This window comes from Typopeltis vanoorti, chromosome 14 (genome assembly GCF_054136105.1).
Source record: "Typopeltis vanoorti isolate ZY-2024b chromosome 14, IOZ_Tvanoo_1.0, whole genome shotgun sequence".
Taxonomy (NCBI): Eukaryota; Metazoa; Arthropoda; class Arachnida; order Uropygi; family Thelyphonidae; genus Typopeltis; species Typopeltis vanoorti.
The window spans coordinates 112,477,634-112,499,343 of record NC_143562.1 but is presented as its reverse complement, the minus strand read 5'-3'; the positions used below and the strand labels follow the sequence as shown (position 1 = coordinate 112,499,343).

Sequence of the window (21,710 nt, the reverse complement as noted above, 5' to 3'; positions counted from 1 at the left end):
AAAAAGCAATTGCAAAAAATAATTCATTTGATCACGTATCACTAGTGGAGTTCGATTGTGCTCTTCTGTGAAATGTGCACATCTTTGTCGAGCATTTTTATAAATAATCGTCTTGTTTGAAGATACCGCAGTGGCAGTCCTGCTTAGGTCTCGTCCCCTCAGCTACCTTCCAGTGTTTTTCGATGTCACTTAATTTGGCTATCAACATTCCCAACCGTCGCTATCCAAATGACAGAGTTAAAATTTTAAACTCTCTTTGGAGGGGTCCTTTTAGAAAAATTTCAAAACTACGAAATACTCAAACAACAAATACTTTTCTTCTTGCTGGCGCTACATGAACTCCTTTTCTTAAGATATCACACATTTCAATGGTTTCTCACCTTTTTATTCTCGAGTCTTGCTTAAGATTAGAAATTTGTGATTTGCTTAAATCACGACCACTTCTACGTTGTTCTTGATTTAAACAAGTGGAAAGTAGTAAGATATTTGCCTTCACGAAATCTTGAGATTGGCAGCAAAGAGGGAGATGATCAACACTGGGAATACAATCACCTGTATGGAACTTATAAGAATGGACCTCAATAACATAGCAGTATTATCACGGTGATCTTCAACCGTTTGTGATATTTCTTCAGTCCAATAACTCGTTTTATTGGACAGATGTTATTTTCCTTTGGCTCACTAATCCATTTTAATGACTTACATTATGATTAAGCAAAAACAAAATAGAAATTATTTAAAATTGTTTTCCAATAAAAATGGAATTCGAAGAGGCCAAACCATCGAGCCTTTAACCTAGAATTCGTTCAAGGATGGAAATTATTGCACCGAACGTCACTTGAGTTAGTGTGACGACGAGAGTTACTGTCACACCAAAGACTAGCTTTATTTACACCCAATGGATAGGCAGAGGGGAATTTTCGATTATCGATATTTTGGTTGTTTTGAGAGAACAGTCATGATGTCTGCGACAAAGTTACAATGTTCTAGGGACTGTTGTGCAGTGCTACTTAAGATACTCTCTCTATTTGATTTTTATCAAGCATTCCATAACTTCGGTCCGCTCTCGTGACTAATGTACTTGTAAAGCTGATTTTATTTTGCCCAGTCGGAATGAAACCAAAATTTAAAATTGCTTGACCAATTTTAATCTAGGTCCTAAAGACGCCACATTTCATTCAAACGCTACGGAATGAATCATTGATTGTTCTGTTACCTTTTTCCCGTAACATATTTTAGTTGAAGCCGAATGAATCCCGTGAACGTCTTCTTGTGTATATCTTGAATTCTATCCATATGAAGGGGAGTTGTTGGAATTTATAATTTCGATACGTTTTGGCATTTTACTTCTGCACAATGTCGAATAAAAATTGAAATATCGCAACCCATTTTTGCATGGATGTCAAATTACCAAATTTGAATAATATCCGCCCACTCTGAGTCCCTGAATAACTTCCGTATGGGTGGACAAAGCAACTCCTTTGCATTTTGAGAAACACGCCTACAAGATTGAAATACTTTTGGTGCCTAACAGGTCGGAAAAATTTCCCATGCTCATTGGCATTTACTATTAAATTTGTTTCGAAAAAAATTCTGCTGAAGACATTTCCTTTATATTAAATGTAACCATTATACTATTAAACAACTTCATAACGATACAAGAATACTACATTGTTTTTTTGAAGATCCTTGCAATAGGTACATCTGATATTGAGCTATAAAGTGGTTTAACAGGCAACGCCTACAACCTTGCCTACTGCTGTACGACCCATGGCCGATCTCTCCTTGAACAGGGTTTAGTTTCCTAGTTGAAAGTACTACCAAGGGCAATAACTGCAGTGCTTTATCGACTGGATAGAAGTAGCAAATGGAAGTGACTGCACAAGTGTTGATGCAGATATATATATATATATATATATATATATATAAAATAATCTACCTGTTGCATGCTCCAAAAAACATTAGAGCGCCATGAGTGGACTTAAGGTCACAGTTCTAACCCTGCTTTAGATGGTCAAACATCGTACCTGAATGAAGCCACTTCTGGCCTCCGACTAACAGACCGTTTGCGACGTATCCACGCAGCTCAGTTAATAAATTATTAGACAAAAAACTTAAAATACATTAACTGAAAATTGAAATAGAAATTTGAAAAAAAAAACGATTTTAGTGCTGTTGAGCTAGCGTAAAGCTGGGATATACGTAAAGATCTTTGGATCTGAAATAATGTAAATTATACTTTTATTTCTATTAAATGTTGACAACACTTAGTGTAATCTGTAAATGAGCTTCTCTTGAAATTCCAGGCTGGTCTTTCAAGTTTAACCGTGTTCTCTGGATTGCACAATACTTGGTGGTGTGGGGAGGAGGAATGTAAAAGCATAGTGATTTAAAAATGCGTTGATATGAGTACAGTTTTTCTTAGAAATAACAGAAGTTTCTTTGTTATCGCTCCGTGAATTGCAGTGCTTCTATTCATCCGGTTCGTTCGCTCGATTATTTACTCGATTCATTCGTTCGTCCTACGCTATCAAAGGGATGGTCTGTTTGTGAAATGTTTTTTCATTTCTCTACACGTACACAAACTGCCTGTTGCCATTATATCTTACCAATAATTTCCTTTATCCATTCTGAACTGTCGCTTTAACTATTTCACGTATTACGCGTTTGCTTTTGTTTTGTAAGCACTTCTTTATTCTGTTCTAGGAATTCTCTGTTTAAAATAGAGACACAATGTATTTGGAAAGCTTGTTCGTAAAATAAATCATTCCCGACGCGTAACTTCCTCAGGCCATGAGAAGTACTAAAGTAATTTATCGGATAAAAATTTTCCTTGACGCCACTGATACTGATTGTGACATGTTCGATTCAATGACACAAACGGACAACTTTGGAACATGAAATAAATTTATTATTTATATATTCAACATGGAATCTAAACTCTGGTGACAAGACAGGAATGTTTTGAAAACATTATATGCATTGGATATGTGTCAGCAACAGTTTACAAATATTTACAACACAGCATAGTAAATAGCGATAGTCCTTGGAACCCATAACAAAACCCCGAGAGTATACGTGTCTAAGTGACTAGTATTTTTTGGCTTATACATCGTCAGTGACAGAAAAAATAAAATAATAATAAAACATTTCTTTTAAACTTTAAAAGAGAGGGTGAATGAGTATACAGCCAGCATCAATGTTAAATTAGGCTACAGCCTTGGGAGATAAACGATTACCAACACTCAAGGAAAAATAGGAGGAAGCAAATACATTTAAACCCTTTTTACTTCATAATTTGATGGATCTCTTTTGCTTCGTAGACCAGAAATTTCTGAAGTGTTTCTCAACATTTCTCTTCCTCTCTCAAGTATATAGTGTTTGCATAATTAATGAATTTTATATTAAAAATACAAACTAATATGATGCCTTAAAAATGTAACATTATTAACTTTATAATGAAACTGATATAAGTATCTTCATACTTCCCTTAGCCCAAGGAGAATTCCTAGGATAAGATATTCTAGGTAACAACTTAAGCCTAGTTTACATTTCTCCATGCATGGAGTGCATTAAAAATTAAAAATATCGTCCATCAATACCCGCATACGAACAATGCCTTCCCTCCTTTTTTGCAAGTATTCTTTTATTTGAACAAACTTGAAGCTTAGCTATTTTCATTTCCTAGGTGCTAACTGCATCTTAATAAGTCATTGGTTGCTGGGAGATAACCAACAACGCTGGTTTCGAGTACTGCGCCTCAATTAAACTGAAGGAAATGCTTGCCTTTATAAAAACTGCTTAGGTTAGTCAGTGTATTAAATTAACTGTTAATTAGTAAATCTAGCGATAAATTCCTCGAGCACTTGGAAAACTGCAGGTCACAGTTTTCTACTCTTTCGCTGTTTACTTCAAAGAACATCAAGTGAAATATCTTTAGAATAACACACTGGGAAAAAACTGAGAGCTGCTTGAATTATTGAGCAGAGTCTTGAATAAATGCCTTAAACCATTACACCAAGTGTTAAAACCGGATTCTCTCTCTCCCTCTCTCTCTCTTTTGTGTAAAACTTTCCTGTGTTCCCAATAATTAATTAATAAAGAGAGCTTTTATGAAGCTTCACTTTTCGGGATCCAACCGAATAAAACGTTTGGTGATTTTTCTGGAATTCCAAGTTCGATTTGGTGCATCATTTCGACAGTGCAGTGAAGTAATCCTGCATTGTCACAATGTTCCGTGTTTGCGACAATGCAGCAAGACTTCATTTGATGGTCAGATGTATTCCATAAAAAAGGAGAGATCTAACCATCATTTATGGTTATTATTAACTATTAGTTATTAGTTATTAATCAGAATTCTGTTTATTGTGCTGCTGCATTTCCACTCAGGAGCATGCATTTTCGAGCTCAGGGTGTCTTAATGGACGTCACAAATTTTAAAGAGTACTCCACTTATTGATCATTGAAGACCTGAAAAAATTCGGTCATTAAAGAGAGAGAGAGAAGAAAAAGAAACTTAAGAGACAGAAGGAACACCCAATATACTATTCCCAGGAGCTTCATTTGGTGATCCGGTTTGACTCTCAGTAAAATGCTGCGTAAGCTTCCATAAAAAAGCCTTTTTCTTCGTGTTGAGTAAATATCAGTAAGAGTAGTTTCTTCAATGATTTTGAATATGCTGACGAAATCGTAGACTGCAACATTGTATTTATTTGTTTTGCAGTAACTGAGTTGAATTTGAAAATAAAAAATAACTTCTCCCATCCAGATTAATTATTCGTAACGTAGTGATCAAAAACGATGGCATTGTTTCAAGTAAACTGCCTACAAAGGTACACGAAAAAAAAAAAGTCGCTTTTTCTTCTTGTGATTCTCGACTTGGTCAAAATATATTCATTTGATATTATATGATATGTGAAATTACTGCATATGATCACTTAACTTAGGCTTTGAAAACACGAAGTTAATCCAAGAACTGAGTCCTTGGAGTAGCAGCACCTCTTAGTTGCAATTACTGTTCTAGGATGATGTTATTACGCTAATGCATAATTTAATATTGTGTGGTCAATTTTAAATACAAAAATATTTTTTTAGGTTTCACTACGAGAGAATAAATCTTATACAGTAGGAACTCTTCCGTGTTGTCCTATGCATTGTGAAAACGGTCATGCGTCACCGCTGTATGTAGTAATTGTATTGGTCCTTTATGATTCGCATATCAGATAGGTTCGAATAAATGCTAATTCGACGCATGGCAGTACTTTCTAATTTTAAAGAAACTCTCTAAATGAGTTGTTAGCACGGTAATAAGTTTTAAATTTCCTGTGGTTGCTGTACCGCAAAAACATTTGATTTTTCTATTAAATGGCTTAGCGTGTTTTGTACTGCAAAACCCAGCAGTGGGGAAATGAGGAAAACACAATTTGGCTCAATGAACGCAAGCATTCATTGAGCCAACTAAAGTAGCTTTTTAAGGAGTCTCTGATGTTAGAAACAAAAAAGCCAAATCACTTTCCGTGTCAAAGATTATTATTTTTAAACTGCATCCTACTTATAGCCACGCAAGAAGCTTACACGTTTGTAGAATGACATCGAGGAATACAAAATTCTCAACAGCATGAACAAGAAAGATAATAAGAAACGTAACTTTTACATTGTGCACGCATTTATGAAGCAGTTTGTGTGTGTGTGGGGGGGGGGGTAATGGACTCGCACGAGAACACATTTCTGGAATGCGTGGTTTGTATGGTACCTAAAATCGGCGATAATTTTGATCCTTCTGGTTTGAACTTTTTGGGAATTACTTGGGAGAATATTCTACAACAGGCTGTTGTACTAAAGTTTTGGAATACAATGAATGAACCTTAAACTTAGGATGTGGCACAAGTAATGGATGTGATGTACACCCTATCCAGTTCTGTTCCAAGATCGAACATTGTAAACATGATCGAACTTAATTTTAGTTGCTGTTTTTACAATAAATAAATAATGACATTCGTAGCTCTTTTTTTTTTTTTTGAAATATGGTGTTTAATGCTTGTATTAAGCCAAAACTAGTAATAAACGTGATTTTGCGTTGGTTTCTTTTGCTCAAACGATAGCGATGTTGGCGTTATTAATGTGGGTTTGTTACTTTAGACTATGCGTCAGTATACACTTCACAAAATAAATAAAATAACGCACTCTTTTAATATTTACTTTTAATGTGGAATGTTATTTTCTTTATAAAGATAGAAAGTAGTTTTTTACTGATGAAATGTTTAACATTTTGTAGCATCTCTTCTTTCCTCCTTTCTGTCTGAACTTTCATTATTGATTGTCTCTGAAGTGCTCACATTTTTGCTGTTTCACTCTTTCACATTTATATTGAACACGACGAAGGTTTTACTTTTGTATGTATTTATTTTTTTACAGAATGCGCTTTCTTTTCGGATTTGCGGAAGAATGTTAGTCACTTTGAATAGCGTCATTTCTTTATTATATTAAAAGAACTCTTTATTCTCGCCATTCTAATCTAAGTTAGCATTCGATCAGGACTATTTTAACACGGAGCTCTAATAATATTTTGCGAAGTTTCAAGAGCTGTGGCTCTAAATTAAATTGTACGCAGCGCCTACATTTCTATGCAGGGCGGTATTACATGACTGTACGACTTATATTTTACAGAGTAGCCCGTTTATTAACCGAGACTATCCATTTTGGTTTTATTTCAGCATCACAAGCGACAGTGCATTCATTTATTGGTCTTATCTGACGCATTAATAAATTTATTTTGAAGGAATCCACGATGGATATCACTGATACGTCATACTGCTGAAGGAGCAATTCTTCTAGCGTGCTGTATACGAAGTTAATTTGTCGTCTTACATTTTGCTGTAAGCAAAAACATTTTTGATGGTTTTAAAACTAAATCTTAACGAAGTATGCACGATATTTTCTTTAAGATTTGAATTTCTCATGCAGAGTTTTCTGAATCAGAAACAAGCACACGTTATTCATTAAATTTGTGTGTGGAAGCTTATCGTTATGTAGCACCGACATTTATAGCATTTACAACTGAAGTATTACATGTAGCACCCTTTTTGTGTATGTCCCCTCTGCCAATGGTGATGCCTCCGTACCATTTGCCCCTTCGGTTTGAAAGCCCTGAATCCCGTCTAGACCGCGAAACACGTTTATAAGCTCAAGTGAAGGCAAGTTGAGCAGTCTCGTATTCAGGTTGGGGAGTTTTTCATCCCGCAAAGCAGACAACTGGCTGGAGAACAGGCGCAGTTGCTTCGGCTGTAATAATTGCAAGCATGCGAAAATCACACATTTGGTCCAAGGGAACATTTAGATTACTACAGTTCTTAAATCAGAGACATAAATGCATACTTTCTTCGCAGAATATTAAGAAAGCGGAATTAATAACTTCATATTGAGCATCTGCTATGTAGAATATGATTACTTTCGTTTAATTCTTAGCTTTTCATTCATTCAAAATTTCATAATAAACCACTTTCATTCTTAAAAAACAGAAGTTTATTTTGAATGTTGAGATGGTCTCAACGATTACGTTGATGGTGGGGGAGGGGATAGATCTACTCAAGCAGAAATCGGTATTGATCGAGACCCTTTGTTCCCTAGCACTCTGCGTTTAGTGCTCTATCAGCCACGGAAAATAAATTGTCAGTTTGCTGTGTTGTAACAGAAATCTTAAACTACGAGGCTGCTCTGGAAATATCAGTGTTTAAAAAGACCAGGAAGACGTTGTACCTCCGAGAGTATTATACAAACACGATATGAGATCTTCAACAATATAATAAAGGATGATATGCATAACTTGTTCAGGAAAAACAAGGACCTCGAAGTCCCAAAAGATTGGATTGTCCAATTGTGTCTTCGCACATCAGAATATTTCGTTTTCTATCGAGTGATACTCCTTTCCGTTCATGTTGTGGTGAGGGTCTTAAAGATAAAACATACGGTAAATTTATTTCTTATAAAATGTATGCTAAACATCTGTTGTCCAAAAATCGATCTATTAAAGAGGTTTGAGAGGTCCATAGATAAGGATTAAAATCTTCATACCATGGATGAAAAAATTTCGCCGACCAGCCTAAGGCACTGTTATACAGCAATGTAATTTCCCTTAAAGATGCATCTAAACGTATTGGAACTATTATAATCGAATAATAAACCATCCAGTAAAATGAAAATACCTTTTTGTAAAAACGAATTTGTTTAGGCTATTATAACGTAGATTCTAATTTATAAGCAACTTCTCCCTCACATTTTTCAGCAATAGTCATTCAAAAAATGGATAAAATGTTAACAAACGTTGCTATGTAGGCTAACACCGACCGTTTTTCACTTTATAATATGAATATTTTAATAGATCAACTGTAGCTATTGCATTTAATTGCAAAACAATTCAGCTGACAGAAAATTCAAACATCGTTTTGGTTTGATTTCAGCAGCTTAATATTAAAAACTTTTATACTATAACAAGCCCATGGCGAAAGGCAATGTTATAAGGCAGTTAATTTAATAATAATAATATTTTGTATTTTGTAATTTTGTAACTCGCAGTATAACTAGTAGATATGTACGGTAAAACGTGGTTATATATATTTTATAAATTCTTGTTTAGAATCTCGGATAGTAAAATAAGAAAAAGATGCTCATGTGACCCGTACATCTCCTCTTTTAGAAAATAGCGATATATTTCACATGAATCCTAAACTTTGGTATATGCAAAACGATTTGATAATCTTCAAGGAACCAGTAAATAGTGACTCATCATTCTTCAGATAGTCCACTTTTGTGCTTCACCAATCAGATATGCTTCAGTAGAATGTAAATGGGACACGTGTTTCGTTGAGCTCTTCAGGAATCGTTCTGATATTTTAATTCAGCGATGCAATTAATGCTGCCTTCCTTTTGACAGTTCATTGGCTCAGTCATCACGCAATGTCATAAATAATGACTTCGTCGGCCCTGTGATCTTTCAAACAGTTCCTTACGACCTCCAAAATAATTTCCAATCTCCTATCGAGAGCCTCCAGATGCGCCTCCGTCAGTATCGGATAGACAGGATCTGCCTTCAATGACTGTTGCATGCGATGGCTTAGTTTTTGGTCTCCGAGGTGAAAATCGAGAAGTTTCTTTAAGGTCGACTGTCGAATTAGGCAGCATTGGTAGATTGGAGCGAGGATTGACATTTCATCATGATGCGATTTGCCGAATCTAGTAAAGAGGGAAAAAAAGTTGGATTTTAAAACTTCCATTGATTGATTTACATTATTTATCTATCAATACAACTTATACAATGCTTTTTATGAATTCCACCCACGAAAGGTTGTGAACTAAGGAGTAGATAATCTGGATGCCGTTTTCTAGAAGCCAAGCGTGAAACTTTTTCAAGTCGCTTCAAGCTTCCAGTATCAGATGACCATCCTGTTTAATTAGCGGGATGACCGTCTGATATCGGGCGAGAAAAATAATCTTCTACAGTATCACTTTTTTTTTTTTTTTTTGACTGCGAAACCCTATCTAAACACGTTTCTCTTTCAAGGAACCCCTATGAAACTGTCATAAAAAATTATGGGAAAGGAATAATGAAATTTTAATCCAGAAATAAGTCAATTTAATAAACGAAATTAGTATTTTCCCATTCACTGAAGTTTTTTTCCTTCTCTCTCTCTCTCTCTCTCTCTCCCAGAAATTACATCTAATACAAATTATAAATGCCTGTATGCTCTGAGTACTCCTGTAGGGATTCGCGGAATCCTAGGGTTCCACGGAACATCGTTAAAAAAACAAAACAAAAATTAAAACTAAACAAAAATACACTGATCTGTTACTAGGAGATTCGTAAATATCCGTGTCGCAGTGGGATTAGAGCGAACAGCATATCGGTTAGCGGGTCAAGACGCCATTCCTTCAGCCAATCAGGAACCATAAATAGAAGTTTCTGAGGTTCATAATAATTGATAACGAAAACTTAACGGTTGTCATCCCCCCCTCCAACAGATCTCTACCAATAATTCTCTGTCTGAGTAGTTTTTATTTCCCTCTCCCACACCCTTCCTTCTTTTGTATAGGCTCATTTCATATGGAAATTCTGTGAGGATCCTTTTCCGTCGACTAGCATTATTATTCCACCGGAAGATTCTTCTTATTTGATCATTCTGCGCTCTTTCTAATATCTTCTCTCCTCTGCCTTTATCTTGTTATTAAGTATAAGATTCCCCTTAATATTTCACTTTTCGAAATATACTTATCAGATATTTAAGCATCCCCTCCCCCGAAAAATTATAGCTTGTTTTCTTTCTTAGTAAATGGATATTCAGTTCATATGAAAGCAATTTCCGGTTCATTTCTCAGAAGTCCTCTTATCTTTCGCATTATGTATTAAGCATCTTCTCTCTGCGATGAGATATAACCGTCAGTTCCGCAAAGACGGGAGGAGAAGAATGAATGGTCACTGCCTATTGTGACGTTCAGGCCTCCTACTAAGTCGTCTCTATCGGGTTACTTTTTCCTTTCCTGCTCCATCTCTTCTCTTCCACAAATGATTTACAATCAGTGTAAGTTGCATTTTTGCATTTTATAGATGCTTCAAATATTGAGCCAACTGCCCCCCCCGACACTAAACTAACTATCAGTTGTTGTTTTTTAATTTTAAATTGATCATTTGCATATGTTCTTAACAGTGTTCAATAAATTTGGTTTACACTGCTCTTATAACTTATCTCTGGTACATGATTTTTTTCTGGGTTCTCAGTTGAGGATTTTCAACATGAGGTGAGTTAGTTGGTCTCATACTGAGATAAAAGGATTTTGTTCCCTCTGGAAACACGGATTTGTCATTGGCAAAGCAAGAAGAACACATCAAATTGCCTTGCTGCTTCGAACGTAATTGCAGCATAATATTCTCTAACAAGCAAAGAAATTTTTCTATTATCCTCTTAAAAAAACAACAAAAATAAATGTTGTTGTTATGATGAAAACATACCAGAAGTAGAACCACTCTATTATCTTCAAGATTTTAGCCGCTGCTTATCACACTAATAACTGATTTTGCCTGAGTTCCGTTTTCGGAGAAAGAGAAGCATGTACAGCCTTTTCTTCAGTTAGCAATAATTTAGTGAGACAGATCTTTACGTTCCTCCTCATACTGAAGAAGTATTATTGGCAATATCACATTAGTCGATTTTCCGTTTATTTCTCATCGTTTCCTTCTATTCTCTAAACCTTAATTCTGCTACAGTTAGCATTACATATCCTAAAGGAGCACCAATCTCCCTCGCTCTATTGCCCGAGCTATTCTTCACTTTTCCTTGTTCTTTATCCTGTCTTTTTTATCTCCCAATAAACTCTAGCGTCTCCCCCCCTCTCATTGTAGACATTAACTATCTGAAAGAGGTCATTTTAGTAGATGCTATGGAAAGACTCCTTTTTATGTTGAGAACACCCGCACTTCCTTGTCATGAGACGTACAGCCCTTCTGCAAGTATAATCAAACTGAACAGTTATCACTTGAAGCCGCTCGATCCTTCGAAGTTTCGGGACAGTAAGCTAGCAGGTGAACAACTTGCGAGCATAAAGATTAAAAGCTAAACATCAATAAGAATATAAATCAGCATGGATGATGCGTGCATGTTTTGAAATACGTGATGTTATATAAAGCATAATTATAAGGTAACTGCGACAAATAAGGGTTACCTAAGAACAATGAGTGATCTTGCCAGTTATAGAATTTATACAGTATAAGGCAGTTTTAGGATACGGGGAAAAGTTTCAAGATAAAGACGTACATCTTAGATATATGATAGTAAGTAAATTTCTTTACTAAAAGTACAAAATGAGTATTATTTATTATGCGGTGGTCAAACGAGGCTCACTAAATTGGATTTTCCGTTCTGGGTACTTGAGAATTTGTAAAGTCGTTTTTGGAAATTCAGCATGTGTATATTCAAGACATGATAATTCTTATTACGTAGATGAGTGTGTACTGGGCTATAAACATATCTGAATTTCAGTCGTGAAAGTTTTTAAAAGTGCTGTTGACTGCTTCTATCATGGCATTGGCATATCAAAAGCTAATAAAATCGAAGTGGAGTTAACTTTTAATTTATTAAAAAAACACAGATAACAGCGTACTTTCGGTGGTAGTTAAAATGGTCTTAGTCGTAAGCCCTTTTCGTCGCCTAAAAAATATAAGTACATGTCTCCTTCCTCTCTACGCCGCAGTTCTAGTTTATTCAAGGTTGATTCACAAGCATTTTTGCGAATGCTTCTTAGTGAAAAGCTTTATTTAGGCGCTCCAGAAGTACATCTTTTTGAGATGTATCTTTGGGGCTCCTCTTTTAAGAAGGGCGCCCCGAAAGTAACTTAATCTCTAGCGAAGAAGCTCTTTATTTGAAATGACTTAATTCGGATCCTTTCAAGATCTTTTATTAGGACTTTATAAATGAAGGTGGGTTTCGCTGGTTTCTTACAGAGTTCGCAAGGATTCCTTCCCTTCCCGGACACTCGGGATTTTCATTCAGCAAACTAATCAGAAGCGATTAACAGACAGAATATACCATCTCAGAGCCTTAGTTGCTTTGGTAGTTACTCCAAAACACCAACAGTAAAACAGCCAACTGATAGCGACAACGGTGGATACGGCCAGTGGGAGTGCGATCAAACGAAAGACCATTTACAAGGATAGAAAAATTACTGAAACGTTAGTGATTCTTATTGAGTGGAGATTTTTAATGTTCACTCGCAATGTTGCTTCAGCGGCTATTTCTATTAACTGACAAATATTTAAAAATGCTGCATGTTGATGAAATTTTATTTTCAATAATTCGATAACCTAAAACAAAATGCGCGAAATTCTCCTGAAATCTTTTCTCCTCGGAGACATCCAATCATGTTGTAATACAGTAGTAGTAGTAGTAATAATAATAATAATCTTCACTTTTCATAAAAACAGATAGAAAACATCGAAACTCTGGTCCTTCGAAAAAGAACATGAGGCTAAATGGAGCGAATAAATCTGTTTACTTATAGATGGTTAAATTCTTGTTATAATTATAATAATTAATATATAAAAAGTAATTTCACTAATTAATATCTTTCTCACACTATGCTTTGTTCTTATGTTTTACGGTTACCAACTCTTTAAAAACTCAAATATTAATTACATTCAGTAGATAATTAAAGGATACAAGGTTATTATACTACACTATTTCATTTATATCAATCACAACGAAAGTAATTGTAATTCACCAAGAAGTGGTCAATTAAGGAACGTTTTGAATACCAACCCTCTACCGTGGTCCAGGTGCAGAGGAAAGCTGTCGTTTCCGAAGATTCTGAAGGTCTCGTAATGATGCCTGTCCATGTTACCTACGTACAAAACGATGAATGAATATTTGCTTATAAATTTTGTTAAAATTATATATTGTCTAACATTTATTTTTATTTATGCTCTTGTTAGTGTTAAAGAATGACGCAGAACAAAAATTAACTTTCTAGCAAGAAGTCTCTCAGGAACCCTTGCAAGAATTATGTCGCGTGCATTCAAATTTAGCTTTAGGAAGACAGGTGAGCTCTTTTCAAAAATGCTATTTGGAAAATACGAATTCGTTATAAATCCATTTCCAAATTAGGTAAAACAATATTTTTTGCACTGGTATAATTAAGCATGCCAGAGACTATGCTTGAACAGTATACAATAAAAGACGTTTAATACTAAACCAATCCAATCTTATTTTATAGTAATTTTGTTTACAAACATTCTTACTTATATTCCAGGAAGGGATGTTGCCTGAGATTACTTTTAGAGTTTGTAAAATTTAATGATTAAAGGATAACTTCAACCTAAACAAACAGTATGCTAGCTTCCTGGTTCAGTCGGAAATGACGATGCCTTTAGTAAGAAAGACATAGGAGGCACTTCCAATTCTGAAGAAGCGAGGAATAAGGGCTTTTTCACACGTACGTGAGATGGCTTATAGATAGCTTTTTACTTACGAAAAATCCAGTTTTCATCTCGCGAAAGAACCGAAGAACGAGTACGATTGATAGAAATGCCCTCTATGCAGATAGGATAAATCCCCCTCTCAGATCCTTAACTGGTTTTCATGAAGCCAAGTTACTTGGCCCTGACAGCGTATTGAGCCAAACAAGTTACGAGGAAAGATAAGAAGAGAAACATAACAGCGCTTGACCATCAATTTCCATGACCATTAATTTGTAGAAAAGAAGCCCACGCACACTTCCTGATATTCCTTAAATTGTTTTCCGGATTTGTTTACTTTCTTGAAATACAAAAGGTGCGAAAAACTAGCACGAGATAAACTTACAATGAAAACATTTATTACAGTGATATTTATGCAATACTTTATATAAATTATTTATGAAGAATTAACTGCTTTGAGTTATTGGTTCAAGTTAGCTCTTGTTTTCTTGGTGTTAACATACCAGTAAAATGGAACACCATCAGCATTTTGAACTGTATAAGACAACTCTGTATACAAAGACAATTGTATAAGATTGTCTTTGTATACAGATGAAATTTTGAAAGACTCCACAGATGTTCGTTTTTGATTAAATGGATTCCATGGCTTGCTTGTATGAGCAGCAAATGCATAATAGTACTTTTTTTGCAGTTGTAGTTATTAGAAGTGCACAGAAATTTTATGGTTACAGCAAGTAAGGCACCCAAATCATTTTGCATTGTTTGTGGAGGAATATATTTCCAGTAAAAGAAGTGATTTATATTGGTTGAGGACTCCAATTTCCTTATTTCACTGAACAAGGATGGCTTTTCTGAAAGTAGGAAATCCATGTAACTAACAGAGGAATTTTTGCGCTCTGAGTGTAAATTCCATGAATTCATCTGTTGTTAATGAAGAAATTTCATCAATGTATAACAATGTTAGGTAATTAGTTCTTTTGTAGAAGTGTTCAGTAATGCAAACAATAGTTCCTGGATTTTCTCTTTATTGTGCGTTCTGTTGCCCTTTACAATATTCCTAATGGCTACAAATTTGTGATAATTATTACATTACAATTTTCATTACAATTAATTCATTACAATTTTCAATATTGTTTTTTTTTGAAGGAGAGTTAATGAAATAGCCTTTTCACCGTATGCGATTCATCTACCGTAGTTCATAGATGATATTTCAAACCTATAAGTGTTTAAATCCTCTGTTATTGATTTGTTAATTTCTTTATTACTCCGATTGTGCGCTTCAATTTGAGAATTACTGCTTTTAACATTGATTAGTTTTTCACTTGCACATTAGGAGATGATTTAGTGTTCTAGTAGTATCGAACTTTAACAGCGCAGTATTGCGATATCGTGGAAGTCTAAGCCACTAAATATTTTTGGAGCCTTCTTCACAGAAGAATCAACGACTCAAAACTGAGATTCAAGTAGTCTGAGACACTTACCTATCAAAAAATCCAGGACGGCCATGTCCGTGAGGTCAGGCAATCTTCGACCTTCGTCATACGGAGGTTTTCTTTTCACATATTTACAGTAATCATTGTTTATTTCCCAAGCAGCTTTTCGACGTTTGTGATAAGACCGTTTCCATGGGTTCCGCCACACTTTCCGAGGAGCTAGCGTTTTGGGAGGAAGATAGGCTGCGAAGCTTCCTTCTAATACGTCAGGGTGTCCGCAGATGGCGTGCGATGTGTCGCAGTAGTAGCTGCACTTACCATGGAAACAGAGATTATTAGCTGGAAGAGAAAGACAGAAATGAGGCTGTTAATAGCATGACGGGACAGCGAATCGCAAAAATTGATTTGTACCTAACGGGAAAAGTTTTCATTAGCCTCAGTGCTCTAAAGAGACTAATTCAGAAGCCATTTGTCACACGAGTCGTTCAAGGTCACTCAGCTCACTTCTGAATTCTCGTCACGTAATAGCTGTATGCTACGTTCGAAAGCCTCGCCCCTTTTCTAATGTATTTATTTTTCTGAGTTGACTTCCTGATAGCACAACTAATTTTTTTTTGTGTTAGGATTTAAAAAAAAAATTTCTCTGTGCTAATTATATTTTCTCTGTTGTTGAGCATTGGTTTGTATACTGTGTTGCATTTATTTCCGTAGAGCTAACATGTAGTTCAATACATTTTATAATATTACGTTAATCTACGGAAAAAAAAGTTGCCTAAACAGTTATATATTTTTATGCGACTCACGGAAAGTTCTAGACCTATAGCACGAATACTGCTAGTATCGTGAATGGGCTAAGAATTTTTTTAAAAAAATATGAACATTTTGTATATATTTTTTGTGATCTTTATTTTACATTTATGTTAAAAAAATAAGAGAGAAAATAGGATTTCAGTATTTTGAACAATTATTTCTACGAGACTGTGTGCAAGCAGTTTTTCCGTTCATCAACCTTGCTAACATGGAACTCTTCAGAACTACGTCAGGCCTTCGATAATCACGACGATGATCTCACACGGTCGATAAAAATCATCTGCCAACTAATGATATTCACAAAAACCATGCCAGGTTCGAGGGGTGGGGGGCATTCGAATAGTAACTTACGGTTATAGCGCCTTTGGGAGATTTTTTCGTGAAGAGGAAATTTGGAATAAATCTCGATTCCGCTGCTCGTCTGTGTGTTGTGTGTGTGTGTGTGTGTGTGTGTGTGTGTGTGTGTGTGTGTGTGTGAACGTGCTTCATATAAATGAAATTTTGTTATTTTAACAAACCGATCACGAATAGAATTTCAGTTTTCGTTCCACAACATTTAATTCAAACTGGTTAATAAATTTAGAACCAACATTTGGTAACATTCGTAACATTTTAATGCGATATGCATCCTTCTTCATATCTCCCGCTCTTTGGTTCAGATTTCTAACGAGAGGGCAGCCACATTTTCATTCCATTTCGTGACTGGTGAGTTTCATTTAACTTTTTATACTTCTGCGATTTACTTATTTTTAAGTGTTAAAAGTAAGTAAGCAAATATTGCGCTTAGCAGTTTATTCATTCTAAAGTCGGGATGGTATTAATTTACAATCGATTCAGTAAAAAAATTTTAATTATAGATTGAAAAAAAAAATAATAAATTGACAAATACAAAGAATTTAATGAAAAAATAAAGCATAAGAAATATCAAAATAAACCCACCTGGCAAATTTTAAGAGGCTTCAATTGCTCGGTAGGTTTCGATGAACCCCTATGGTTGGAAGGGTGGGGTTCAAAAGAACAACCAACGTGAAAAACCTTTGTGTGCGTGGGGGGGGGGGGGTTGAATTTAAGGTGAGTCAAGCTGTTTCATATAGAATTGGGTTGTTCATCCCCAAAACAAGCAATTCACCCACAATAATGTATATTTAGGCATTGAATTAAACACCTTTTCTTAAAATTATGGATAGGTCTTGGATTTTAAGGGCTTAATAAGTAGCCGCATTTTACTTTTTTCAGGGATCCATTTCATGGTGCTGCTTGCAGGTGTGGTTTTCTACCGCTACTGTAGTGAATCTTCTACACTCTACAGCTAGGAAAGGATTGATATTTCAGAACCTCCATCATTTGACGTCTTTTGAAAGAGCATGCTGGTGAGCATTTTCAAACCCATATTTCTATTAATCTCCATATTTTTAATTTTTTTTATTCCTTGTTTTTTTATTATTGTTTATAAAGAATTACGGGATGGTAAGAACATCAAGACTCCTCTGGTTACATAGTACGGCTGTGCATATTGGTCGTTGAAGTACCAATATATGTGAATATTAGACGATAGTGAAATCTTAACGTAAGAATATCTGCAGTACTACTGTTTTGTTGCTGCAATCTTTACATCGAGACATACTCGCACCTTTAAACCTTTCGGAATTTAAGAGAATCCTTAGCGATTGCAGCCAAAGCAGACTGTCATCTGATTCGAATTTTGAATGAAATGTGGTTTACATAACCGTATTGTTAATTTTGTTTTTATAACGAACTAAGTCCTTCGTTGACTTTACTAACGGATACACACCGTGAGTCTCTATAATATAGTCGTTAACGACTCTTTGGGTGGAAGACATGGGTTCGTCTAGGACGCAAGTAACCTTTATCAGAATTTTTCAGTTGAAGCAAGCTTAGCCGATCTCATATGGACGCGGAAGGTTTTTCGTTTCCGAAACGAAGGTTTTTATATCCCGCAAATCCAGCATTGAGGCCAGAAGAACACACGCAAATTGACAGCCATTAACTACATAGTGCATTAGTGACTATAAGTCATTTCGGCGTGACCGACCATTACCGACCTAATGAGAAAGGACACACACACACACACACACACACACACACACACACACACACACACACACACACACACACACACACACACACACACACACACACACACACACACACACACACACACACACACACACACACGTGTTTCATGATAACAGCAGTGAATATGTTATCTAAATGCAAAGTCAAAGACACAGCTATTCACCACATGTTTAGAAGAAATTTTCAAACTTCTTCTTCTTCTTGATTGGGAATTACAAAGGGCCGAAGATTAATCGGAGACGTTTAAGCAATCTGGGCTAGCAATCTAAGCAAATTGCTAGCCAAATAGTTAGCTCAAAAATGAATCTAAAGACTCATAACACACTCTGTTATATTCTACGAAGTTATTATATTATACTTGATATTCTCATTATTCTGTTCTGCTAAGTTACTAAGTGCTACAAAGTTATGATCAACACTACTGTTCAATAGCCATATGTAACTAGATATAATAAAACGCAATAACGATGAAATCGAATATGTGGATCCGACATATACCATGCAAGATGTCAAGAGACAAATAATACCTGGCTGGGAACGCATTTGGAAAGTGTAGTCGATATTTATAATCCAACTTACCACTGACTCTAAAATAGAAAGTGTTTTACCGATGCTTCTCCCTGTGTTAACATGTCTGCGAAACAGGGAGTCACACGTAAAGGAGATTCAAAATTAGACCAGCACAGTTTAATGTGGAGAGATGTGTGCTTGGCACCACGAGTGGATCACGAAAGGAATGCTTGGATAAGAAATCAAGCCGAAGTCTCTGATATTATAGGAAGAGCGAATCATCAAGAATGGTAATGGACTTGGCATATTGTTCTGAGACAAGATTAACGCTGGAGAAATGAAGCACCGGACTGGATTCCACCAGCGAGAAAACGACCATAACAGCCACAAAAATCACGATAGACCGAGAAATCAGATTTTCAGAAGTGACATGGGGGAAGAAAAGCCGTTGACGTGGAGTCATCTTGGAAAAGCCATCATCCAGCAGTGGATTGATAATGGCTGATGCCATCGAAGTTGCCCAGCGATATTGTGCTATAACACTCGGAGCATCGTTTAAATTAAAAATTTGCTAATTTTGTAAATCGTTAAACAAGATATAAAATAGCATATAGAATTTTTCACTAAAAATATACATACAAATAAAAATAAATTATTGGGTTTAAACCTCACCTGGAGATACAAAGAAAGTCTTCAGCAAATCGCCATCTGCTAGGCTATAAATTTCCGAAGTAATGTTTAAAACCCTTCCTACAACTGGAGGAGCTCTGCGGAAACCTAAAAGCCTACAAAAAATGTAATTTAATGTTTACATTTAAATTCTACTTACGAAATCAGAAGAGTAATTTTTTTTACGAAACCTCTAAAATATGTAACACTTTTATTCACCCCCCCTCCTTTGTTTTCAGTTCTTTTAAATCCACTATTTGCGTAATCCATCTTTTCGGTGTTGGTTTCTCATCACTGATTTCATTGATGTCTTTCGTTTATCTGAATGTATTTTTGTACTGAGTTGTTCGGTATTTTTTGCTCACCACTTTTAATTGTATACCGTCTCAGCTTTGATAAAAAAATTTGCACGCAGGTATATCCAATTAATATCCCTAAATTAAAACCTCATTTAATTTTACCTCTTTAGTCTACTTGTTACAAAAGGGACTACTCAGGGGTAAGACAAAGATGCACATTGTATCCAATCTTATTCATCATCTATATGGAACGCATTATGAAAGAAAGTGGCATCAGGCCTGATATTAGAACTGGAGATGTCAAACTTGCTTCTTGTTTTATGCAGATGACGTTATATTTCTAAACACATCTAGTGCAAGTCTCCAGGATTCTCCAACTAAATTGAATAACAGCTGTAACAAATTTCGCATGAAAATCAGCAATAAAAAGACCAAAACTCTGAAAATAAGCAGGGGCATAGAAAACATCAGCTACATTCTGAATGGCGATCCAATAGAACAAGTAAAATATTTCAGCTATTTAGGCACAGTTTTATGTGAAGATAGCAAGTGAAATCTGGAGATGGATGGAAACAGACAACAGAATAAGTAAAGCTGGTACCAGCTGAATAAAGTTTTATGGAATAAGAGAGAAATTAGTCAAAATGCTAAATTATCTGTATACAAGACAGTGTTCAAACATTTTTAACATATCGATCTGAGAGCTGGGTTAGAAATAAAGCACTTGATCAAAGATTAGAGACCGCAGCCACTTAAATAGAATGGGTGAGGAAAAGTTAGCAAAACAGATGTTTGATGCCAAGATGGCAGGAAAGAGACCCAGAGGAAGGCAGAAGTCCAGGTGGATTGATTCAGATTGAAGTGCCTTACACGCATGAAGTGACAATATTCGATTGCGCACAAGCAAAACGGACTGACTGGAGGAAAATTATTAGAAGATTAATAATGTAAACTGAATCATGTAGTGTCGTCAGTAACCTGAACACCCCTTGGGGATATATAGCAGGAAATTGATGATGACGATTTTATTTTATTTGTTTATTACTGTTATTATTATTTTTTTTTTTTGTCGGAGAAACAGTTTTGCATACTTTGACAAATCTGAGATTTAGAAAGCGTGTTCGAATAGCAGATATGTGGAGCTGAAGTGAAAGGATAATTTCTAGGATGCAAGAAATTGGGGAAGAGGATGAGTAGCGTAAATGCAGTGCAGTTTGTCTTATCCACATATGAACTGATTTTAAGATTCCCGTAGAAAGGAGAGAAAGGAGTACTTAGGTAGCTGCATGCGAGATAAGTTCAGCTGCATTGGCGTTGAAGGCAGTCGGAGATAAAGGGTGTCAACGCCTCACGGTTTCAAGCATATTCGAAAATATGTTTGAAAATATTTAGGTTTAGGAAAACTTGGATGTAAAATGCTCTGTGTTTTGAGCATTACGGGCTGATCTTTGTACTAGCTCGCTAATTTAAAACTATATATTTCGTTACTTTAATTACATAACAAATATAACTTTTTTTTTTTGTCTGTATCGTAATTTGGTGTAGACTTTTACGTAACATCCTTTCCCCACATCTCTCTAATATTTCATATCATAAAACAATTCATAAAACTAGTTTTACTTTGAAATTACTACTTTAAACGGAGTCAGTTTTATATCTGTAATATCTCCGTCTTTGTAATAACAGTGGCTATATTTAACAAATCGACATCATAGGCGTGACTGAAACAAAGAAGACAAAAACGAGTGAAATATTTCTAAGCAACAAATACAAAATTTTGTATTCAGGCAATAACAATCAGGAAAAACAGGGAGTAGCTATAGTATTCAATACTAAATACGAGGCTAATCTTCTTGAAAGGTAGGCAATAGCAAGTAGAGTAATGAGGACAAATATCAGAATGGGGCACTGGACAATGAGACTTATTTGTGCTTA

General features: G+C 35.5%; 1 protein-coding gene across 1 annotated transcript in view; it reads right to left on the bottom strand.

Moving 5' to 3' along the window:
- Positions 1 to 2,895: 2,895 nt before the first annotated feature.
- Positions 2,896 to 21,710, bottom strand: part of LOC150099841 (extracellular serine/threonine protein CG31145-like) — a 194,185-nt gene continuing 175,370 nt past the window's right edge. The window contains exons 6-9 of the mRNA XM_090403502.1: positions 19,480 to 19,592; positions 15,439 to 15,729; positions 13,302 to 13,383; positions 2,896 to 9,228 (exon numbers count right to left, since the gene is read on the bottom strand). Of these exons, the coding sequence (XP_090259628.1) occupies positions 8,946 to 9,228; positions 13,302 to 13,383; positions 15,439 to 15,729; positions 19,480 to 19,592 (769 nt within the window). The 3' untranslated portion in view covers positions 2,896 to 8,945. The remainder of the gene's footprint in view (positions 9,229 to 13,301; positions 13,384 to 15,438; positions 15,730 to 19,479; positions 19,593 to 21,710) is intronic.